The 25763-nt window shown below is 37.2% G+C and overlaps 1 protein-coding gene across 3 annotated transcripts in view; it reads left to right on the top strand.

The window, feature by feature from the left end:
• The window catches only part of RNGTT (RNA guanylyltransferase and 5'-phosphatase), a 358579-nt gene that overhangs the window by 53684 nt on the left and 279132 nt on the right, over nucleotides 1-25763 (top strand). For all 3 annotated transcript variants that reach the window (XM_054491099.2, XM_063666408.1, XM_063666409.1), the window contains exons 5-8: nucleotides 5163-5238; nucleotides 6645-6885; nucleotides 19705-19814; nucleotides 21029-21130. In XM_054491099.2, coding sequence (XP_054347074.1) covers nucleotides 5163-5238; nucleotides 6645-6885; nucleotides 19705-19814; nucleotides 21029-21130 — 529 coding nt within the window. The remainder of the gene's footprint in view (nucleotides 1-5162; nucleotides 5239-6644; nucleotides 6886-19704; nucleotides 19815-21028; nucleotides 21131-25763) is intronic.

The following is a 25763-nucleotide window of genomic DNA, read 5'->3' as shown; positions in this document are numbered from 1 at the left end:
CCAGGAGGAAGTTGTTTCGTTTCCATGTAATTGTGTGGTTTTGAGAGTTTATCTTGGTATTGATTTCTATTTTTATTTCACTGTGGTCCAAGCGCGTACTTGGCATGATTAAGATTTTTTAAAAAAAAATTTATTGAGACTTGCTTTATTACCCATCTGGAAGTTCTTGTTTTATGAATCTGCGTGCTACAATATTGGGTGTATATACATTTAGGATAGTTAAGTCTTCTTGTTGAATTGAACTTTTTATCATGTAATGATCTTCTTTGCCCTTTTTTATTGTTGTTGGTTTAAAGTTTATTTATCTGAAACAAGAATAGCAACCCCTGCTCTTTTTTGTTTTTCATTTGCATGATAGATCTTTCTCCATCCCTTTACTTTGAGGCTGGGGGTGTGAGTTGGTTTCTTGAAGATAGCAGAGTGTTGGGTCTTTTTAAATTTTTTTTATTTTTAAATTCAAGTTGCCACCCTGTGTCTTTTAAGTGGAGTGTTTAGACTGTTTACATTCAAGGTTAATGATACGTGAGATTTTTTTCCTGTGGAGGTGCTGTTGGCTGGTTGCTTTGTGGCCCTGATTGTGTAGTTGTTTTATAGGGTCTGTGGGCTGTGTACTTACGTGTATTTTTGTAGCAGATACTGTTTTTGTTTCCATGTTTAGAACTCCCATAAGCATCTCTTGTAAGGCCAGTCTAGTGGTAACAGATTCGCTTAGCAATTGCTAATCCTGCAAAGATTTTATTTCTCCTTCGCTTATGAAGCTTAATTTGCTGGGATATGGAATTTGTGGCTGGAATTTCTCCTAGGATGCTAAATATAGGCCCCCAGTCTCTTCTGGCTTATAAGATTTCTACTGAGAAGTCTGCTATTAGCCTAATGAGGTTCCCTTTATGGGTGATATGACTCTTTTTCTAGTTGCCTTTAAGATTTTTTTCTTTTACATTGACCTTGGAAAGTCTGATGACTCTGCCTTGATGATGGTCGTTTTGTATAGTACCTTACAGGGGTTTTCTGAGTTTCTTATATTAGCATGTTGACCTGTCTAGCAACTTTGGAGACATTTTTGTGGATTATATCCTCAAATATGTCTTTCATGATGCTTACTCTTTCTTCTCAGGAATGCCGTGGGTTGTAGGTTTGGTCACTTTATGTAATCCTATTATTTCTCAGAGGCTTTGTTCATTTGTTGAAGATTCTTTTTCTTTATTTTTGTCTGACTCAGTTGCTTCAAAGGATTGGTCTTCAAGCTCTGAGATTCTTTCCTCTGCTTGGTTTAGTCTGTTGTTAAGCATCTCTTATAAGGCCGGTTGTTAAGGTTTTTAATTGTATTTTGAAATTCCTGTGGTGAATTGAATTTCAGATTGGTTCTTCCTTAGTATAGCTATGTTATATTCCAAATCTTGGATTGTTTTTCTGACTTCCTTGGATTGGGTTTCAACCTTCTCTTGGGTCTTATTGAGCTTCCTTGCCATCCATATTCTGAATTCTGTGTCTATAATTTCAGACATTTCATTCTGGTTGGGATCCATTGCTAGGGAGTATATGCAATCCTTTGGAAATAACAAAACACTGTAACTTTTTGAATTGCCAGAGTTCTTGCACTGATTACTTCCTGTCTGAGGGAACTGCTTCTTTTTCATTTTGAATTTGCTGTTGATTGAATGGGGTTTTTTTTTTTTTTTTTTTTAATATTCTTTTTTCCCTTGAGAGTTTGATGGTGGTATATGTTGTGTATAGTCAGTTGGCTTCATTTCTGGGTGCTTTCAGAGGGCCAAGGCTCTGTATGGGTTCCTTGGTTGTAGATAGGTTTCTATGAGGGCTTCACAGGCTTTGCATGTTGAAGCAGTGTATTTTGTTTTGCTGTGTAATTCAAGCTGCAGTTGGTGCTTAAACATAAGGGCAGATAGGCTCTTACACAGCTGCACATGCTCCCTTTGTATTTCATTGTGTCCTCAGCAGTGCTCTGGAGAGAGGAGGCAGGGGGTAAGAGATGACTTTCTCTCCAAGTCTGTTCTTAAGCCTTGGTGGTATCCCCCTCAGCTACTGGCACTGTCTCTTGTTTCCTTTGCTCTGTGTGGGGCTTTGGTGGGCTTCTCTTCCTGCTCCCTTAGATGTGATTCAAGCCAAGGGTTAGGCCACCAGGAGACCTGAAACTCCTTAGGGACCTACCAGTCCCCTGTGCTTGTCAGTAAGAGTGGGTTGTGGGGTATGTCTGCAGGTGGTCTGGTAATGCAGTGGGTCAAGCAAGGGTGGTAGATCCTCAGGCAGGGAAGTGGCACCGTGTGTGTGTGTAGCCAGTATAGTGACCATGGCCCGGGGTTTGCAGCCCAGCCGATGGCTGTGTGGCCCTCACAACTTGCACCCCCCTGACCTGGTTGTTCTCTGTCTGATGTCTGTCCCAGGAGCAGGTGCAATCAGACTGGCCAGGCTTGTCTCAAAAGCCCTGTGTGCCCAGTTTGTTGAGCCATTTCAGATGCTCCAAGCCATGGAGCTTCCTGGGGAAGAAACCTTGGCTGGCTGTCAGGCCACACCCATCCTGGACTGGTCTTCTGAAGAGAGGATGCCTAGTTTCCATGCCACACTCTTCTCTGTATTCTGAAAGTGAAGGCTCCTTTCCTGCCCAAGCTCAGGCCACAGAGCTTAGCTCAATACTCCTGGGCAGTGTGCTTGAGTCCTGGGGAAGTGGGACCAGGCCTGCACATTTGTCCTCTGGCCCCTTGGGATCAGCCAGCAGGCTGCCAGCAGAACACTCAGGCAGGGAAGTGGAGGCTGTTATGTGGGCATTGTCTTGCAGGAGCAGCCAGGCAGGCAGTCTTTGAAGAGTTGGCAGGCAAAGGGGCATGTGGATCAGATACACTCCAGTCCTATGGCAGTGGCAGTCTTACTCTTTTTGCCCTGCAGATAGCAGGACCTGCAGCCACTCAGTACAAGCTGGAGAGCCTTGGAGGATGGGCCCTATGGTGGTGTTTTGCTGCAGTTGCACCATGGTCTGTGCGGCTCATGGCTAGAATCTTGTAGCTAGGATCCCAGAGGACCGTGGTGGGAGTGTGGTACCCCAGGATTCCTTTACTCAGCCCTCCCTTAGGTCCAGACTGGAACTGGGGGCCAGTCCTGGTGCCTAGTTACTCCAAGCAGTCTGCCTCACTTCTTCCCTCTTCAAACACTGTCTGCATTGCCTCTCTATTGGCTTTCAGTGTTTTCTCTCAAAAGATCTGTTCAAAGTTGCAGGATTTTGTGTTGTCAAGTTTTGGTGGTTCAAAGTATGGTGCCTTACTTGATATTTTGGTTCCTTTTCATGGAAGAGGCGTTTTTCAGCTGTAGGTAGTTGGCCGTCTTGCCTAGAACTCTTTTTTAATTTCTTAATGATGTCTTTCAAAGAGCAAACCCTTACTATTTTGAAATAGTCTAATTTATCAATATTTTTCTTCATTTTATGCTTTTTGTGTTTTATCTAAGAAACCTTTTCTACTCCAAGCTTGCAAAGATTTACTCCTGTATTTTCTTCTAGAAGTTTTGTAAATCTAGCTAGTTTATTTCTATATTTGATCTTAGTTGCACTATATCAGTATGATCTATATATACAGAGAAGAATAATTTGTAGAAGGTAATATTAGAAAGATACAGGCTGGGCATTGTGGCTCATGCCTGTAATCCCAGACTTTGGGAGGCTGAAGTGAGAGGATTGCTTGATCCCATGAGTTTGAGACCAGCCTGAGCAACATAGTGAGACCCTATCTTCACCATAAAAAAAAAAAAAAAATAGCTGGGGATGGTGGTGTGAGCCTGTAGTTCCAGCTACTCTGGAGGTTGAGGTGGGAGGATCACTTGAGCCCAGGAGGTCAAGGCTGTGGAACCTGATCATGCCACTGAACTCCAGCCTGGTTGACAGAGTGAGATCCTGTATCTAAAAAAAAAAAACAAAAAAACCAAAAGATACAGCTTAAATATTAGGATATCCTTTAATTAAATAGAAATAACAGGAAAAGCTTCATTTTGAAGACTGTAGGAGAGTCAGCAATATTGTCATGTTTTAGTTACTATTATCAAACTAGTTATATTTGTCTGTTCTCACACTGTTATAAAGATACTACTCGAGACTGGGTAATTTATGAAGGAAGGAAATTTAATGGACTCACAGTTCTGCATGCCTGGGGAGGCCTCAGAAAACTTAGTGGAAGGGGAAACAGGCACGTCTTAAGTGGTGAGAAGAGAGAGAGGGGCATGTGAAGGAGGAACTGTCAAACACTTACAAAACCATCAGATCTCATGAGAACTCACTCACTATCACAAGAACAGGATGGGGGAAACCACCTCCATGATTCAGTCACCTCCCACCAGATCCCTCCCTCATGGGGATTGTGGGGATTACAAATTGAGATGAGATTTGGGCGGGGACACAGAGCCAAACCATATCAGTAGTTAAAATGATCTTGAATATGTTCTGAAAAAGAGTTTGAGAAAATAAATTTCCTTTCCTAGCTGGTTTCTTTCTTCTAAAAATTTATTTAGAAAGATTATAACCTAACTTGAAAATACAGTTAGTTGGTTTCTAGAGAGCTTCAAGGTAACTTAATTTTTATTGTACTATGTATCTATCAGTTAATTATTTTCTGTAGCTAGTCACTTTTATTGATTATATTTAATTAGTATCAGGCCCCATATGAATTTATATTTCTATTAGTTTATTTGCTGTGTTCTAGTTTCTGGATTTTAGAAAATAGGATTTGACTATTTTGCAAATATATGCCATTGATCATGAAGAGGACCGTTTTTTTCTACTAGAGAAATTTAAAGTTTGAGGGTCAGAAGGATCTTGTGTGTATGTGTTTTATGTGTCCTTTTGAGTTGTGTGTTTGATGGAAATACCTCCTTATTTGAAATGCTTGGAATCTTCTAGCTTTAGGAGAACTTGTTAAACAGTAGAGACAGTTTTACATCAATAAACCTGTATATTACACTTAAACTTCTAGCTAGCTATAAATTAGATTCTAAGCAATTTAAACTGACAAGTTTTCAAGTTATAAGGGTGTTTCAAGTTAAAAAATTAAAAAATGTAATTATTTTATAAACTAGCTGAAATGTTTTGATTGCAGGTTGGAATTTTAAAGTAAATGTGGCCTCTGCAGTGATTTGTTAATTTTAACCAAAGCTACTTTATTTTCTAGGTGTTCATTGTACTCATGGCTTCAATCGCACTGGTTTCCTCATATGTGCCTTTTTGGTGGAGAAAATGGATTGGAGGTATTTGTATCTTGTTATAATGGAAGATGTATTTTGTAATAAAAAATTTTATTGATATTTTAGTTGCAGAATTTTGTATTGTCAAGTTTTTGGTGAACTCATGATTAATGTAATTTGAACTGCTTTTCATTTTAGATATGGTTAATCTTTATACTACCATTACTTGGTGTGTGTGAATGTGTGTATGTGTGTATATGTATGTTTTGTTTTGTTCTTTGAGACAAGGTTTCCTCTGTCATCCAGGCTGGAGTGTAGTGGTGTGATCATGGCTTGTTGCAGCATTCACCTCTCGGGATCAAGCAATCCTCCCACCTCAGCCTCTCAAGTAGCTGGGACCACAAGTGTGTGCCACCCGTGCCTGGCTAATTTTTTCTTTTTTGTCTAGTGAGGAGGTCTCCATATGTTACCCAGGCTGATCTTGAATTCCTGCGCTCAAGTTATCTTCCACCCTTGGCCTCCCAAAATGTTGGGATTACAGGCATGAGCCACCACACCCAGCCAGGTGTTTTGCATTAACCTGCAAAACACTTTGAGTGCTTATGAATTTCATAAACTGTATATTTACTTTTCAGATTTTTTTTCACCTCTTACAGAATTATCAGAGACAGATTCTTCCAATATTTTGTATTTTACTATTTTTGGGAGAGTGTTACTCCATTTAAGCCAATCAACATGTCTTTATTGAGCATCTGTTATTTTTGAAGTGTGTTTTTAGATCCTGAGAGATTATGACTTTAGTACCCAATATTCTTAAGAGAATATATTACTAACTGAATTTTCTTGTTGACTGAGGGAGCATCATTATTTATGTTTACAAAGACTTTCACATAGTAGGTCCTTTTTTGAATATAATCAGATGAAGTACACATTGATTTTGAATTTTGCAGTATGCATTGTTGGTGGTTCTGTACTGCATGTACTTTCTAGGTCTGACCATTCAGATGTTCTCCACAATGATCTCAGTTTCCTATGTCAGATTTAGCCTATGCTTATCCTCTCTTTGATGATCTAGACTCTTAGTGCCTGGATCTGTTGAAAGTTCCTGTAAAATCAATATGCTTTTACTTTTGCTCACATTGTTGTTTTTTTGACTGATGTTTTCCTGCAGAGTCAGACCTCAACCTTCAAGACTTTAAATTCTTCACAGATCCTATCTAGGTCTCTACTATATACTCATAGCAATTTATTTTTAGAATTTCAGAATTTTCAGAATACCTTATATTAAAACCTTTTCAGAATGAATTTGTCCCTTAATAGATTGAATGACTTGAGGGTGAGGGTTGTGATTTGCCCATTTTATAAACTTCTGTTGTACTTTATATGGAGCCTTGAATATAAGTGAGTTTTTGATAAGCCTGCATAAATAGAGGATAGCGAGGAAATTGCATGGTGTTTGTTTCCCATAGTATCGAAGCAGCAGTTGCTACTTTTGCCCAAGCCAGACCACCAGGTATCTACAAGGGTGATTATTTGAAGGAACTTTTTCGTCGGTATGGTGACATAGAGGAAGCACCACCCCCACCTCTATTGCCAGATTGGTGTTTTGAGGATGATGAAGACGAAGATGAGGATGAGGATGGAAAGAAGGAATCAGAACCTGGGTCAAGTGCTTCTTTTGGCAAAAGGAGAAAAGAACGGTTAAAACTGGTAATGTTTAAAAATATTATAATAGGTTTTTTTTTCTTCTTCTGCAAGCTTATTGAGATTTATAAAAATGGAATATTGGCCATGTTTCTTTAGCTAGGTTTGTCGGATGATTCATCCTAGCCCTTTCTAAAAAAATTTCTTTTTTTGGAGACAAGGTTTTGCTCTGTTGCCCAGGCTGGAGTGCAGTGGCAGCCTTGACCTTCTGGGCTCAGGTGATCCTCCCACCTCAGCCTCCTGAGTAGCTGGGACTGTAGATATGTGCCAACGCAACTGGCTAATTTTTAACTTTTACATTTTCTGTAGAGAAGGATCTCACTTTGTTGACCAGTCTGGGTTTGAACTCCTGGGCTCAAGTGATCCTCCTACCTTGGTCTCCCAAAGTGTTGGGATTACTGGCATTAGCCACTGTGCTTGGCCTTTAAAGGTTCTTAATAGCCACGAGTCTGTCTTTTCAAAGAGAAAAATTGCAGTTACGTAAATTTTTCCTGTTTTTGTTTCTTATGTCTTTAGATATTAGATATCTAAAAGAACTTTTAGATATTAGATACTATCTAAAAGAACTTTTAGATATTAGATTGAGAACTTACTATTTCTTTACAAAGTATTGTGAGATTTCAACTAAATACCTAGTGAATATTTTTACTAATGCTTTGCAAAATTGTCACATAATTAAAATAACTTTACATATGAATTCTGCATCCCCCTCCATGGGTGATGCTTTCATGGTTTCCATAAAATTAAATCAAGAAGACTCTCACTTCTCTAGCCAACCTTTAATAATCTTCTAGAAATAAAAGAGCTAACCATAAATATGAGGAGTTATCTTCTTTTACTGGAGGATAGGGGAACTGTTGAGAGGAAAAGTATTGGTTGTACTTGTACACACACAAGTATATGATATAGGCCAAAGGGAAAAGTTAGGGAAAGTATGGAGGTAATTGTGTTAATGAAATTATTAATTAAGGTTCCTGGTGTATTATGGTTGAGTGGTATACACCACGACTCATTTATTAGTAGGCATGGTTCACAGGCAAGGAAGTAAATGCTTTGTTAGTTTATGTAAACCATGTAAGTTATTTTTGGCTTAAAAATTTTTTTTTTGTTTGTAAAACAATGTTTTAATTGTATTTACACATTTTAAATTTCAAGACTATAAGGACACTGAAAAGTGTAAATTGCTTCAAAACATAGAAATTATTTCAAAAGTAATTTATTATTTTAGTCTGATTTATTATTTCCTGGATTTAGATATCTGAAATTACTGAGTCACACTATCTAGAAAAATAACAATCACATTCTAAGGAAACTTCAACAAGCAGCATAGCATAAAATATAGGTTTTGTTTGTTTGTTTTTGGAGACAGGGTCTCAACTCTGTTGCCCAGGCAGGAGTGTGGTGGCATGATTATGGCTCACTAGTGGCAGCCCAGCCTTGACCTCCCTGGGCTCAGTGATCCTTCTACCTCACCCTCCTGAGTTGCTGGGACTACTACAGTGTGTCTCTTACAAGCACCATGTTGCTGGGTTTCATTTATTCAGACAACAGTTTTTGCCTTATTATTTAGTCCATGTACATTTCATGTAAAGATTAGGTTCAAATTGTCTTACTCTTTTTTTGTGCCACTAGTGGTATGTTCCTTTCTTGCCTTCTTTATGGTTGCTTTTATTTTTCTATCACCCCAACCCATTGCTTGTTGACCATACATTCCTTTACTGTTCTTTTATTAGTTACTCAAGATTTCATGGCCAGGTGTGGTGGCTCACGCCTGTAATCCCAGCACTTTGGGAGGCCGAGGTGGGTGGATCGTGAGGTCAGGAGATCAAGACCATCCTGGCTAACACGTGAAACCCCGTCTCTACTAAAAATACAAAAAATTAGCCGGGCGTGGTGGCGGGTGCCTGTAGTCCCAGCTACTCTGGAGGCCGAGGCAGGAGAATGGCGTGAACCCCAGAGGCAGAGGTTGCAGTGAGCCGAGATTGCGCCACTGCACTCCAGCGTGGGCAACAGAGCGAGACAATGTCTCAAAAAAAAAAAAGATTTCACTATACATCTTTGACTTTTTAAAGGCTGGTATATATTAGTACTTTTGTCACTTTTTAGACAATGCCAAAATCTTATTTGTTTATTTTTTGAGACAGGGTGTCACTCTGTCAGTCAGGCTGGAGTACACTGGCTTGTTCATAGCTCATTGCAGCTTTAGATCCCTGGGGTCAAGGGATCCTCCCACCTAAGCCTCCCAAGTATCTGTGATTACAGGTCTGTGCCACCATACCCTGCTAATTTTATTATTTTTTTTGTAGAGACAACGCCTTGCTATTTTGGCAGGGATAGTCTTCAACTCCTGGCCTAAAGTAATCTTCCTGCCTTAGCCTCCCAAAGTAGTAGGATTATAGGTGTGAGCTGAGCCACTGCGCTTGGCCAAGAATTTTACAATCTTTTATTCCATTTACTTCTTCCTATCTGTTTTGGTATTGTGTATTTTAATTCTATGTATATCTTAAACCCCATGATGAGACCTTTTATTTTTATTTTTATTTTTATTTTTTTTAAAGAGATAGGATCTCACTTGGTCATCCAGGCTGGAGTGCAGTGGTGTGATTGTAGCTCACTGTACTTTGAATTTCTGGGCTCAAGCTGTCCTCTCATCGCAGCCTCCTGAGTAGCTGTGACTACAGGTGTGTGCCACCATGCCCGGCCATGGCATTTTTATACAGTTATTATTGGTTAGATATACCCACATATTTACCCTTTCTACTGCTCTTTCTTTCATGTATTTTTGTGGTTCCATTTTGGATAGTTTTCCTTCTAACTGGAGAGCTTCCTGTAGTATTTCCTTCTATGTGGGTATGCTGTTGCACATTCTTTTAGTATTTGTGTGAAATTGTCTTTTTTGACATCATTTTGAAGAATGTTTCTTCTGAGTATAAAAATCAGGGTGGTTAGCCGGGCGCAGTGGCCCACGCCTGAAATCCCAGCACTGAGGCGGGCGAATCATGGTGTCAGGAGTTCGAGAGCAGCCTGGACAATGTGGTGAAACCCCGTCTCTACTAAAAATACAAAAAAATTAGCTGGGCGTAGTGGCAGGTGCCTGTAATCCCAGCTACTTGGGAGGCTGAGGCAGGAGAATTGCTTGAACCCGGGAGGCGGAGGTTGCAGTGAGCTGAGATCACGCCACTGCACTACAGCCTGGGCGACAGAGTGAGACTCCATCTCAAAAAAAAAAAAAAAAAAAAAAAATCAGGGTGCTTGACAGTTATTTTTTTTCTAGCACTTTGAGTATTTCATTCCAGAATTTATTTCTGTTGAGAAGTTAGCTACCTTGTTGCTTGTTTGAAGGTAATTTCTTATTGTTTTTGATTTTCAGCAATTTTACCATGATATTTCTACTTGTGGTTTTCTTTGTATTTATCTTGCATGGTGTATGTAGGGATTCTTAAATATATGGTTGGAGTTGTTTTCCTAATTTATTTTAGACAATTTTTGGCTGTTATCTTTTTAAGTATTGTTTCAGATCCATTTGTTCTTTCTTCTGGAGCTCAACCTAATACCAGTAGGCCTTTAAATTTTTTTTTTTTCTTTTTTCTTTTCTGGAGACAGTCTAGCTCTGTCACCCAGGCTAGAGTGCAGTGTTGCGATCTTGGCTCACTGCAAGCTCGGCCTCCCGGGTTCAAGCGAGTCTCCTGCCTCAGCCTCCCAAGTAGCTAGGATTACAGGTGTGCACCACCACACCCAGCTAATTTTTGTATTTTTAGTAGAGACAGGGTTTCACCATGTTGGCCAAGCTGGTCTCAAACTCCTGACCTCAGGTGATCCACCCGCCTCTGCCTCCCAGAGAGCTAGGATTATAGGTGTGAGCCATCGTGCCTGGCCTAAAAAATTTTTTTTTTTTTTAAAAACTGTTTCCTGTGTTCTTTTTTATATTCTTTATCTTTTTGTTTATTTTTTAGTTTGGATATTTTCTTGTTTTTTTTTTTCTTTTTATTTATTTATTTTGAGACAGAGTCTATCTCTGTGGCCCAAGCTGGAGTGCAGTGGTGCAATCTCAGCTCATTGCAACCTCTGCCTCCTGGGTTCAGGCGATTCTCCTGCCTCAGCCTCCTGAGTAGCTGGGACTACTGGCACATGCCACTACGCCTGGCCAATTTTTGTATTTTTAGTAGAGATGGGGTTTCACCGTGTTGGCCAGGCTTGTGTGGATCTCCTGACCTCAGGTGACCCACCCGCCTCAACCTCCCAAAGTGCTGGGATTACAGGCGTCAGCCTACTTTGGATATTTTCTTCTGACCTATCTTGGCTTTTACTAATGTCCTCATTAAGCTTTGTCTAAGCTGCTGTTAAACTCAACCATTGACTACTTAATTTTAGTTACTTTACTTTCACTCCTGGAATTTCCATTTGATTTTTTAAAAAATGATTTTCAGTTCTCTGCTGGAATTCTTCATCTTGTCATTTCAGTTTTTGAAAATATTAAAACCAGTTTTTAAAAAGTCAGATAAAAAATAAAACTAATATGTGGGTCTCCTGTGGATCTTTTTTTAAGTTTTTCTTCTCGTGTCCTTTTGATGTCAATTATAGTTTTTTTTTTGCATATTTGAGTATTTTTGATTGAATACTAGACATTGTTTATGAAAAATTATGGAAATAATTTGAGGCTCTGGTCATGTTATCTTTCTTTAGAGAGGATTTACTTTTGCTTCTATAGAGAATTAGGAGCAGAATATCTTAATTAAGGATTGAGCTGTTAGAAACTAGACTTCAGTTTTGGGGCACTGGTCTATTTTTGCTCTGCTCTTATTCCTATAGCCTGTGAGGATCTTCATTGAAAGTGTGGGGAATTAAATTGGACTCCTCCCACTTGAAGACCTGTAACTCCAGCTTTTATTTCCCATTCCTGTGATATTGCTGAAATTTCTGTTCAGCTTCTTAGTGTCTTAGCTACCATTTTTGAAACAGTGCCTCTAGAGGAGAGTACTAGAAAGGAAAAGCTGTAGAAGATGTCTAGCTCACCTCTCTGGGCTCCCTTCCCAGAAGGCCAAAGTTTTTGGCCTTTCAAGTCCTTATTGCCTTTCTAATTCTCTGAGGTCTTCAAATGAATTCTTTAACATTGTCCAGCTTTTTTTTTTGTGGCTACAAGATTAGTCTAATTAGGCCGGGTGCAGTTGCTCACACCTGTAATCTCAGCACTTTGGGAGGCCGAGGTGGAAGGATTGCTTGAGCTCAGGAGTTTGAGACTAGCCTGGGCAACGTAGTGAGACCTCATATCTACAAAAAATTAAAAAATTAGCCAGGTATGGTGGTGTGCGCTTGTAATCGCAGCTACTTATGAGGCTGAGGTGGGCAGATTGATTGAGCCTGGGAGGTTGAGGCTGCAGTCAGTGAGCTGTGATCATGTCACTGCATTCACCTGCACTTCAACCTAGGTGACAGAGTGATAGGCTGTCTCAAAAAAAAAAAGCCGAAACCTTCTTTCTCTCTTTTTGGAGAAAGCAATTAGGCTTTATTTCTATTATGAGTTGGTGACTTTTGAGAATATTTGTGCTTATACCTCCAAAGGCCGAATTAGGAAAAAAAAAATTCTAAAACCTTATGCATTTTGGTAGTTTTTTCTTTTTTCAAACCATAATTAGTAAATCCTAAAATTATTAAATATTTTACTCATATAAGTAATATATTAAAGATTAAAGAACATTAATCTTTAGTTTATTAAAGAAAGTTTGAAAATGAAAGAAACAACTTATAATCCTTCAACTTTCATACTACCACTGGTATTGTTGTCTTTTTAGAATAATTTTTCCCTATTTACTTATTTATTTAGCTTTAAAACATACCCAGATGACTTAAAGCTTAGTTTTTTTTTTTTTTTGTAAAATATAAATGCAAACATCTAGGAGTATATAGAGTTAAAAGGCAAAATATTTCTTCATTCCCAAGCCAGTTGCTCTCCACTTTTTGGTTATTTCTGTGCATATGCACAGAAAACTTAGTATAGAAGAATAACTTAGTGTAGAAGAATATATACTGGGGAGATACATATATATAATATATATATATACACACACACACACACACACACACTTAGTATATATACTAAAAATTATATATTGTAAAAATTAAGTCCTATATAAAAGTAATACTAGATATACTAAGAAAGGAAAAATTTAAAATTTTTCTATTTGAGAAAGCAAATAGAACCTTTCTTTAGAAGACAAGAGAGGCTATCAATCCATAAAATAATAGCGGGCTATTAAGAAGAGGAACAAATTAGAGATCTTGGAAATGATAAGATTAAAAAACCACTTAGTATGTGGGATGAGTAGCAGAATGAAATTATCAGGCTAGAGGATCTAGCTAAGAAATCCTTCCAGCATGCAGAATGAAAAGACAAAAGAAATGTAAAATATGAGAAATAGTTTAGAATTAACATAAAGGGAGCAATTTAACAGTATGATTTCACGGAGAGGACAAAATTCAATGAGGACAGAAAATATTTATCTGAGGATTATTTTCTGTGGTGCAGTAGGGCTGGGTCAGACTGGTAATTTTAAGAAGCTAATGGAAGGCGAGAAAGTGGAGACAGAGTTGTGTTAGGGATTCCCTGTACCACCCTCACTTTTGGAGATTTATTAGAATAACTCAGGACTCAGCATATGGTTGTACTCATAACTCAGATTTATACAGCAATGTACTAAGGATATACAGCTTGATCATAAGAGACAAAGACAAGTAGAGTCTGGGGGGAGTTAATGTGTAGGCTTTCTTATGCTCTCTTTTTCTCATGAGGGGTCATCCTGAGCTCACTCTTCCTGCAGCAATGTATTTGTGATGTTTCTCTCCGTGGAAGCTCATTACACTCTCACTGCTCAAGATTTTTATTGATGGCCGGTCATGTAGGCACTCTCTGCTCAGCATGTAGCAAAATTCCAAGATCCCAGAAAGAAAAAGTTTATTCAGCATAAACTGTATTTTTGGCACAAGTAATCTAGGTTTGGTGAGCCATCCTTATCAGTTGACTGAGAACACTCCAAAAGTCAAGTTCTCAGGTGCCATTCAGGAGACAACTTTGCAAGCACTAGTGTTAGGTTAACCCTTTTCTGCACACTACCATAAACTATTCATTCAAGTGGCTTGGTTATGATAAAAAAAAAAGGAGCAGAAGGGTAATTGATGCAGACATAGTCAGAAAAGGCTTTTTAGTATGGGATAAATTCAAGCATATTTATTAGTGTGGATAAGGAGCTAGTGAAGTCAATGAAGTTGAAAGTAAAGATTTGGGGAATAATGATAGAGAAACTTCTGAGGAGGTGCAAGGGAATGGAGGTCAAATGCAGTTTTTGGAGTAATAGGTCTTCAGCAATAGGAGGGAAATATCTTTCTTAGTACTGGAGATGTAATTGAGATTGTGATTTTTTCCTCAGTAAGTTTCAGCTGCCTATGTGTGGGAGTGGAAAAGACTAACAGTAGGTTGACTCGAGGTTGGAGAAATTCAGTTTGGGTGTGATGAAGAACAAGAGGGTAAGGGGCACTGAGGCTATCAGAGGAAAAATAATTGAAGTAATCAGCCATAGGTTCTAGGCTGAATAGGAAATAAGGTCAGGATGAGGGTGCTGTTAGAATGTGTAAAGGAGAAATGAAGGGACTGTTAGTCTTGGTGAAATTGAAAAGTGAGCATAGTGACAGTAAAAGAGTTTATAGTGACATGTTGGTTTTAGAATGCTGTCGGCACTCAATCAATGTGAGTTGAATTGAATCAAAAGGTAGAGTGGTTTGAAATGATTGTGGTGTGGCCATGGAGCAGGATGTTCCAGTTGGACAAAGATGAGGGTCATTGAAAATGTGATGACCTATTGTAAAGGTTGTACAATAGGTCGAGTTATTTCAGTGGATGTTGATGTTACCAATATAATGATAGAGGTTAGAATAGTCAGAAAGACCAACTTTTTTTGATGAATGTAGGGCAATATCTTTCAATACACAAAGGATAGAGGGTTTTACTAGTTTAGACTCTCTGGCTGTAAATAGCAGAAAATAACTTAAACTGGCTTAAATATTAAGGGTACTTATTCATGAGTAAATTGGTGGAACTCAGGCACTGGAATGTGCCAGATTTTAGGACAATATTGGAACCTGGACCTGGAAAGTTACTTAGAACCTAGTTTCTGCTCTTTCTTGTTAATATTGCATCTCTGCTTTTGTCCCTTTGTTTGTATCAGTGTTCTCATTGTCTCTTTCTCTCAAGATTGGCTCTTCCTGATTCCTGACTTTCCTGGGAGATTATTAACTGTCTCAAAGCTTCTAAGGTAACCTGTTATAATTTTAGCCACATGCAGGGACTAACTGCTTGTCTCGGAATCCCCATTCCAAATTACCAGGAGAGAGAATCTGATGGCTTCAGATTGAGTTAGGGGTTATTCGTGCTCCCATCAACTTTGGCTGGAGTAGGATGTTATCTTGTAATGTCATGTAAAATGGCTATTAGGCCCCATCTTTGTGGGTCGGGAGGGCAGCCCTTAAAGAGAGTTGTTATGCCAGTACCCACAGTGGATTTCTGCTTTACTACAGCTGAGTGGTATAGCTGAAAGGAATTAGTGTAAACACAAGAGGGGCTTTTGAAAGAGATTAGGAAAGCAGTGAGGAGGTATAGAATAGTAGTTTAAATTACTGCCATGGATCTTGGGTCGTGGGAGAATAAGTAGCTTTAAGATGACATGGTCTGTCTGGGGAGAGCTAGCTTTTAGTTGAGACATGGTACGGGGTGTTCAAGAAAATAGTTGAGGTGATGGGGAAGGTTATTTATGAAAAAGGAATTCCAGGGTTTACATTGGAACTCTTTGGGAAGGTGATTATTGATAAGATGAACCAAGGAAAAGGGGCTTTAAAGCAGTGAGTACAAAACCATCAGAGAAGAAAGGGGACTGAAGAGTTGAATTGTGGATGGTGTCAACAGTAGTTGACCTGTGGTTGACAGGGATGAGAAGCACAGATATAATTACTTATTATATTTATGGTTGGAAAAGCTTTCATTTTTCTTTTATTTCCATCTGAGGTTGAAGATAGTTAACAGAGGCAATCTAAGAGTGTGACTAATTATTTTGTAGATCACATCTCTTGACATAATGAAGGTATTTTTGGTTTGAGACTTTATTTTTGTTAAGTACAGTCTTTTCTGATTCTTATATTGACATAACTATGTATTCAAGTAATGGACTCCTTGTAGTTAATTCTGCTAGTTCTCTTTGGGTTTATAACTGTGGCACATGCCCGATCCTGTGCTTGGCCCCTTAACATTCCTAAGACACCTTCTTTATTCATCTTTTGAGTACATGCGTTACTAAGTTGGAAGAGTATGACTTACATGTATGTTGCTTGCTCCTTGAACTGATGTCTGAGATCATTTCTTTGAATACAACGATGAATGTTTTTCCTCATTATGAAAATATGCTTGTTGTACATATATTCTTGTATACATTTTCTCTTTACACACACACACACACACACACAGAGCTCTCTCTCTCACATAAATTGCATCCATCTTCTGTAATATTTACTAAATTTCTGTCTAAAGGATCACTCATTTCTGTTTTGATAGCCATGCAGATTTTAATTTTAAGGCTAACTGATTCTGTTTATGAAATATATTTCTATAAACATACTTTTTCAACTTTTGATTTTTCTTTATTTTCACAAACAGAAATAATTTGTTGAAAAGCGAAAATAAATGTCAGTGACTTTAATACTCAATTATAGTATGTTCACAATAATTCCAGACCTAAGACATTGCTATTTAAAATTTATTTTTAAAATTAATTATTTATTTTTTATTTTTATAACTAGAGATGGGTCTCACTGTGTTGCCCAAGCTGGTCTTGAACTCTGGGGCTCAAGCAGTCCTCCTGACTCAGCCTCCCAAAGTGCTGGGATTACTGGCATGAGTCACCACATCTGGCCACTGTTTAGAATTAGTGATCTTTCCATTATAAAGATTTAACTATTTTATGCTGAAGTGGCCATATTTTCAAGGAGTGAAACCATCTCATACATAACAATGAAGGTAGTCAGCTATAGACTTGGAATGAGATCACATATGGGGATGATATCCTTCTAGTTAGCCTAGTACTGCTGTACTGGTCTGTGTGCACATGCGGTCCTTCAACTCAGGCCTTGCAAGGCATGCCGGCTGTGCCATGTTTGTAAATGGGGCAGAGGAAGCTACAACAATGGAAAACTAAGCTGTTTATGTTAGGTACAGCTATTAAAACAAGGTAGGGATGAGGCTAGGCCCTTAACTTCCCTAAGGCATACTTTTCTAGCTACCTTCTGCCCTGTGTCTGGCACCTACATCCTGGATGATTGTTCTCTTTTATCCATTGTGGATTTTTTAAATAAAATAAATATGAAAAGCATCTTGATCTCTTGTTTGTGAGAGGTGATGCCCTGAGATTTAGCTTCAGGAATATGTCATGGCTCATGCTTCCCATATTTCCCAGGGAGGGAAATACAGGATTTTCTAACACTGGTTAAAAATGCAAATTCAAGATTTGGAAGGGCTGATATAATGAAATAATGAGCAGTATCAGCATGTGCAAATCTTGTTTGAAAGATTTTATTTTCTCCCCTCTTAGACCTTTTGCACATTTAGAATCTTGAAACAGTTTCTAGATCTCTGACATGAAAATGAAGATGGCTATTTTCAGGTTGCTTTCAGTTCTAGGTAGAAATAACCAGAATTGGCTTACATTAAAGAAACTGCATCTAGAAATAAATAAAAAAATTAGTGATCTTTCTTGGAGTTATTATATAATTTTGAATAATATAAAAATGGTATTTTGTCAGAACTATTGTAGTAACATTAAATAGCAAATTATGTTAGCCTAAAGTTACCAAGGATGATTTGTGTATGAAGTTTATCATACTTTTTTTTATTGGACTTCTGCCTTTCTTTTTACTTACTTGTTGTGGAAGAAAATAGAGGAAGTTAAAAAAGAAGTTGATGCATGGTAGGAAAGATTAAGGAAGAAGAACAATAAATGGATGACAGACATTTACTAGATGATTGGGGTTAACTTTTATAACCAGACTCAGTAGTTGTTAGATCTGTACTGATGCTCAGTATTTATTGGCTCTGTTAAATTAAAAATATTCAGCTTATTCAACCCTATAGAAATGTTATTAAAATATTTCTGTGGTAATATTGTGGGAAAGTGCTTGGTTGAATGTGAATTTTCTATGTATTAGTCCTTTTTATTATTTGTTAAAAATATAAATAGTGTTTGTGTTTTTAGTAGTAACTTAGGTTAATTTGGCCTTTGCTTTTATTTTGCCCATTTCAGAAGTTAATGTAAATTTCTTAACTTTGGATAGGAAATCTATGTTGATAAATGAAGCTAGAGACTTTCTTTCTGTAAAACTTAAAAAGAACATCTCATACTGTTAATACCATCAGAATTAAGATGCTTAATATTGAACTCTCTAAAAAGAAATGTTCTTTTTTAATTAGCATAAGATACAATTTTATAAGGATATTGAAATTATCTGAGCACTCAATAAGTAAATATGTTACAAACCTCATCTATCTGGTTGAGCTTTCTTTTAAAAATACTCTTTTTTTTTGCTTTAGCTGTTGTACTTAATGATAAAAATGGTTTTAAACAGAAATGCCATTGGCTAGTACAGAGAAGTAATGGTATAATAGTAGAGGGATGGTACTCTTTGATCCTTGGGCTTATGAAATTCCTAAATTATGGTTATTTAAGGAAAGCAAAGTAGAAGACAGATAAGTACAAAAAGTGCTTCAAAATTAGGGACAAAAAGTAGGACTAGTGTCTGCTGGAAGGACTCAGGATTCTTCTAGATTTGACAAGAATGTATGTGGATGAAGTATTAAGTGTTCTTTTTTTCTTTTCTCAAGTGGCTCAGGTTGCCAAGTCTTTGCCAGAAGGTTGAACGTTGTAGCTTGTAGACTAACTTTTTTATTGCCTAATTACATTAACAGCTAGAATTGTTTTATAGATTTTTCTTAAGACTGATGCCAGTCCCTTTATGGACCTTAAAAGAACGGTAGCATACATCTAGACTATTTTTTTTAGGTTTTAAAATTTCCAGAAGTGTTCCTTATTTGTTTGATATTCTCCATCTGCTTTACTTCGCTGTGATATTTCAAAATATGTAGTTCTGAGTTAAAAAATTTAGATTAAAAATTCCATGATGAGTAATATTTTGTTCTATTAATATGTTAATATATCCAATGACTGTGGCTTAGCCACTTTGCCTACACTCTTACTCTGGTTGACAAAGATAGAGGTTTTGGTGTTTATCCCCTTAACGTCCATACTTCACTCATAGTAACACAACTCCTTTCCCCTTATCTTCATTGGTGGTTGGTATAGTGTAGGCCTGTTCAAATTCTGTCTTTTACCACTTGATTTACATAAAATCTTTGTACCTTATTTACTCATCTGTGAAATAAATATAGTACAGTCTATTTTTTCAGTGTTGTAAGGATTAGAGAGAATGTTTGCAAGATGCCAGACATTCTGCTTGGATCTCAGTAAATGGTAGATAAATTATTATTACTGTTATGATTTGAGAAGTGCCTGTAGAGTACATACGTATATTGAAGAAAACCATATGCTGGATTTAGGAAAACTAGTGTACAATCCTAGGGGAGTTTATACAGCAGACCATTTATGTTACATATATTGACTTGCTAAGATTTGTGAAAACAAACTAATTTATCTCTCAGTCTCTTCTTTGTAAATGAATTTGAACTCTAATAAAATATTTCTCTTTCCCTTATTTTTCTTCTTATTTTTTTTTTTAAAGGGTGCTATTTTCTTGGAAGGTGTTACTGTTAAAGGTGTAACTCAAGTAACAACACAACCAAAGTTAGGAGAGGTACAGCAGAAGTGTCATCAATTCTGTGGCTGGGAAGGGTAATAAATATTTTAAAATTTTAAATAAAATTTACTCTTATTTTACAACACTTAAAATTAATACAAGCATTGACATATCTTCTTGGCTCCTTGAAGTTAGTATGTTTGCAATAGAATACTTTAAAGGTGTCAGATTTCATTCAAGACAATCAATGCAATAACCAGACAGTTGAGTTAAAATTAGATGGCTCACATATTTTCCTAAAGTAATAGAAAATTCCTGTTTTCACTGTCTAGTATTTGTTTCACGTCTTTGACTCTACTGCTACTGATTAATGTTTGAGCTAGTCTCTCAATTTGTTAAGAGGGAAGAGGTGAAATTTGGATCTGCCTCATTTCCCAGTTTTTCTGTAATCAGAAGTCTAGGAAAATCAGCTTTAAATATAAGCGGTGAATGCCATGACTTGAAAATATCTTTCAGACATTTCATAGTGGATTCAGGAGAGCATACATTGCTCTTATCTGTTGCTCTCGGGTCTTGGTCTGTGGTCATTTCTGCTGATCATTGGTATCTGTGGCACAGAACTGTAATACAGTTGAACGTAAGGAAAAAGGATTATTGTTAATTCCTAATATAAATTCCTAATGAAAAGAACTTTTATTACTGTTACATAAATACTAGATAAATCATCTAGAAGTAGTTTTAACTAAAATATGAAAATAATGAAGAAATAAGATCCGTTTTAATGTTGTGTTAAATCTTAATCTTGACCTACACCCTTGGTTTTAATGTTGTGTTAAGCCTTAATCTTGACCCATATTTCTCCTGTTTTGTCACTTCTGGGTATCTTTTGAGGAGAAAGTTGCCAACCTTGCAGTTATGTCAAGTTGGCAGTCTCACGTTGGGGAAATATGGGGTCTAGAATATCATGTAAGGTAATTAAGCCAAGATTTAAACTTCTTCCTGAAGTACAAGACTTGTAAACATACCTGCTTTACTATTTAGATCATATATACTAATATTTTAAAATTAGCTCAGTGATTATACTATAGCAGTGGTAATTTAGAACTCTGTTAACTTGCATTCTAAAATGTCAAGAAAATGATAATCTTTTATTAGTATTTTTGTGAAAGCGGATGTTATTGCAGCTGACATTAATCTCATCATAGGGAGAACATTGTGATAAATGTGTGATTCATTTGAGATTGGTTTAAGACATGTATTGCTTTGTATGGATACCAGCCACGATAGTAATACTGTGTTCTTCTTTAAGGTCTGGATTCCCTGGAGCACAGCCTGTTTCCATGGACAAGCAAAATATTAAACTTTTAGACCTGAAGCCATACAAAGTAAGCTGGAAAGCAGATGGTACTCGGTAAGTTAGACTTCTAAAAAAATTATACAAATAACCCTAATGCTTGAAGAATATTGTTTTGTTGTTAGAAAAGTTTACACTCTTGAGAGTGTGAATTTCTGATGTGAACAGCAAAATAAATGTTTCAAAAATTATATATTTTTTGTTTTGCTAGTATTCTAAGCTGTATAGTACAGTTATCTCTCATTCTGCTAAATTTTTGGTTTCAGAGCTTAGCTAGTTTAACATAAATCCATAACTAGATGTTAAGTTTGAAAGTGTTTTTCTCTTAATGATATGGTTTTTGGTATGTCTGCTGCCCACTACCTTGTTTTTTAATGATATTGGACATGTTAAGGTTAATAGATAAATGGCCAGTTTGTAATCTAAAAATGATGAACTCTCTCTGATTCATTCTGTATTTTATTCCTTTGAATAATTTGCCTTATTCTCTTAATATACTTGTAAGGTTGTTGCATTATTACAACAAAGCTTAATTTCAGATTTTATATTTCTAAGTTTTAAGATTTTTTAAATTTGAGACAGGATCTTGCTCTGTCACCCAGGCTGCAGTGCAGTAGCACGATCAAGGCTCACTGCAGCCTTGAACTCCTGGGCTCCAGCAATCCTCCCACCTCAGTCTCCTGAATAGTAGCTCAGCCTCCTGAGTAGCTGGGATTATGGGAATGTGCCACCCTGCCTGGCTATTTTTTAAATTTTTTGTAAGGATGAAGTCTCCTTATGTTGCCCAGGCTGGTGAAGATATTAGTAGAAATTTTATTCTTCCTCAGCAACATTTTATTTTTTTCTTTTGTAATCCATATTTTTTGCATCTATTACAGTTTTGCTATATGTATGTATTCATTTAGCAAGTTGAAATAATTATTTTAACAGATATTAACATAGAAGTCATTAACTAATAATAAAATGTTTTGGAATAACTGGCAGTACATATATATTAGCTTTTAAGTGTTATTTTGAAGATGACAGATTCTATTTAATTTTTATGAGTTTTGGAAAGTCTTGAGTGGCAGTTATACTCTTTGTATCATGCCATCTCCATCTACATTTAACATGTAGTTACCTTAAAAGATATATATGGAGAAAAGAAGTGGAGCAGATACAACTTATTTTCAATATTAGGTGACTATAATGATATTTTAACATTATATGCTTTCTAGAATGTTTAAGTATTTTATTATATTTGATTTTTATTGGGAATATTTAAAAATATTTTCATTCATTTTATTTGTGTGCCTCTGTTGGAAACAACTTTTCCCCTCAGTTTAGCATTTTTTAGCTTTTTTAGGGTATTTTATAGGTAAGACAGGTTCATTTGACGAAATTCAGAAAATAACATTAAAAAAGAAGAAAATAAAAAAGAAATTTTACCACCTAGAGATTATCGCTACTGTCCTTATGGTATTGACCTTTTTCTCTGGGTTATATGGCAGGTATGGTTTTTATTATAATTATTATTATTATTATTATTTTTTGAGACGGGTTTTCGCTCTTGTTGCCCAGGCTGAAGTGCAATGGCGCGATCTCCGCTCACCACAACCTCCGCCTCCCAGGTTCAAGTGATTCTGCTGCCTCAGCCTCCCAAGTAGCTGGGTTTATGGCATGCGCCACCACACCCGGCTTATTTTGTATTTTTAGTAGAGACAGGGTTTCTCCATGTTGGTCAGGCTGGTCTCGAACTCCCGACCTCAGGTGATCCGCCTGCCTTGGTCTCCCAAAGTGCTGGGATTACAGGTGTGAGCCACCGTGCCTGGCCTATGGTTTTTATTATTAATGCTTTGTGTACTAATTCAAGTAGTTAAATAAGTATTTGATATTTATATGTTTATTTGTTCATATTAGTTTGAACTTCCTTAATGAACTAGCCTTAAAAATTAATAATAATGCATAATGCAAAATTGAAACAGTGTAGAAATGAAAAAATGTGCCTTGTATGCTTGCAGCAGTTATACAAAGACAGATATAGATCCATATACAGAATTTGGATCATTTACCCATTCTGCACCCTTCCCTGTGGATATGTGTTTTTGACGGATAAATGAAAATTAGCCTTTCTGCTTATTTTCAGAATATTAAAATTATATTCATTTAATATGTTGGGTTAGATTATGTTCGGAATCTATTAAATTAGTAGTAAGGATGTTAAGGATGTTGTTGAGACATATATTTTAATAGATATGTAAAAATGTCTTAACAAATGGGTTTATTACCTACTTCTTTGGGTGGAGAAAGAGTGGAAAATGTGAGGTCAAGGTGTCTATCTCTAGGCTTTACACTACGAAATGAACTGGGGATTTGGGATTGAGGCATAAATTTAACCTCTTACGAGTTTCATATTTTAGGTACTCTTTTTTTTTCTGTTAAAATTTATTTTATTATTTTATTTTTTTGAGACAGGGTCCTCACTCTGTTGCCTAGGCTAGAGTGCAGTGGCACAATGATTGCTCACTGCAGCCTTGACCTCCTGGGCTCAAGTCATCCTCCCACCTCAGCCTCCAGAGGTGCTGGGATTACAGACATGCACCACTATGGCCAGCTAATTTTTAAAATTTTCTGTAGAGATTTGATCTTGCCATGTTGCCCAGGCTGGTCTTGAGCTCCTGGGCTGTAGTGATCCTCCCGCCTTGGCTTCCCAAAGTGTTAGGATTACAGGCATGAGCCACTACACCTGGACTTATATACTCTTTACTTTCTGCATTGCTTTCTTCACAGTATCATGGTAAGCTTTGGGCAAAATAATAAAGCCTGCAAAATTTGTCTCGTTTCTGCCATCCAACTTTTGTTGATTTTGTTCCTCCTCTGTAGTTGTGTACCCCTTTCTCTGTGTCTTGGTATTGTTAGACCCCTAGATGATTGGCTAAAGTAATTTTTTATGAAGTAATTGGTCAAGATGTTTTTGATTGCTAATGGAAATATCTAATTTCTCCGAGAACCAGGCTCCACCAAAAACAAAAGGAAAACCCCTGAGTATTTATTGAATACCTACTCTGTTTTAGGATACTTTTTTCGGGGAGAGAAAAAATTTTGCAAGGTGTTTCTGGACCAGTGTAAAATCTATCTTTTGCGCACTAGAATTTAAGTCCAATAGCATGGAAGAGGGACTTTCTGTGATTGAATAAGGTGAAAAGAGCCTGAGGAGGCTGTAGAATGGTCTTAGAGGCTATGCAATCAGAATGGCTGATTAATAGCTATGAGTCCTGGACTCCATTGTCATTAAAGCTATGTCAGGATACAGTGTAGTATTTCTTTTTATTATCCTTATTTCATAATTTAATGGCAATTTATTATATCTAGTAACAATATTTAAACCAAGGATCTCTGAAATTGAGTGTAATAGGAAACCTGGATATAGTTAACAGTAAAAGGTATTGTGTAAGAATTTTGCATTCGCCTGACCAAGGCCTGAGGGCCTGGAGATAACAGTAAGTAGAGTGGCTTTTTTTTTTTTTTTTTTTTTTTTTTAAGAAATTGTGTTTTGCTATGTTGCTCAGGATGGTCTCAAACTCCTGGCCTCAAGTGATTCTCCCCTGTTGGCCTCCTGAAGTACTGGGATTATAGGTGTGAGCCATTGAACCCTGCCTGGAGTGGTTTTGACAGGAAGCTTTAATGGATTCGAAAACCTTGTAGAATAGGGAATATTTCTGAAGTGTAAAGCCAGGTAATATAAACTGAAATATGAAAGTTATTGAAAATGAAACAGTGAGAAATTTATATTAGTTGTAATAGGTGAATTGATGGAGACTAAGCCACTGTAGTCTCAGAAACAGATGAAATGAAAGTTTGTTTGATGGAAGAATTAATTGTGTTTTGTGTATTTCAATAAACTCATACTTTTAAAAATGAGATTTCTTTAGTTTTTATAGTTCTGAGTACTTCTGGTTGCAGTTTTTGATCTCTAATAATTAAACATTTAAAAAATCTTCTAATCTGGAATTATGTCAGACTTAGTAAGTCTTCCAAAAATAGTACAAAGTATTTCCATGTGCCCTTAACCAGATTCCCCAAATGTTAACATCTTATATAGTACAATGGCCAAAATCAAGACATTAACATTGATGTATTGATTATTGACATTATTCAGATTTCACCCAAAGTGTCAATATTATGTCCTGTTTCTGGTCCAGGATCCAGTCCAGGATCACGTGTTTCATTAGGTTGCCATGTCTCTTCTTTTTTCTGCAATTTTTTTTTTTGAGACGGAGTCTCGCTGTCGCCCAGGCTGGAGTATGGTGGCGTGATCTCTGCTCATTGCAGGCTCCGCCCGCCGGGTTCACGCCATTCTCCTGCCCCAGCCTCCCGAGCAGCTGGGACTACAGGCGCCCACCACCTCGCCCGGCTAATTTTTTTGTATTTTTAGTAGAGTCGGGGTTTCACCGTGTTAGCCAGGATGGTCTCGATCTCCTGACCTCGTGATCTGCCCGCCTTGGCCTCCCAAAGTGCTAGGATTACAGGTGTGAGCCACCATGCCCGGCCTCTGCAATAATTCTTTAGGCTTTCTTTCATAACTTTGACACTTTTGAATAGCATTGGCCAGTTATCTTGTAGCTTGTCTCTCAGATTGAGTTTGTTTGATGTTTCCTCATGATTCAAGTTGGGCATGCTTGCAAGAACATCACAGTAGTAATATTCTGCA

This window comes from Pongo pygmaeus, chromosome 5, assembly GCF_028885625.2.
Source record: "Pongo pygmaeus isolate AG05252 chromosome 5, NHGRI_mPonPyg2-v2.0_pri, whole genome shotgun sequence".
Taxonomy (NCBI): Eukaryota; Metazoa; Chordata; class Mammalia; order Primates; family Hominidae; genus Pongo; species Pongo pygmaeus.
This window is presented reverse-complemented; position numbering and strand designations above follow the sequence as displayed.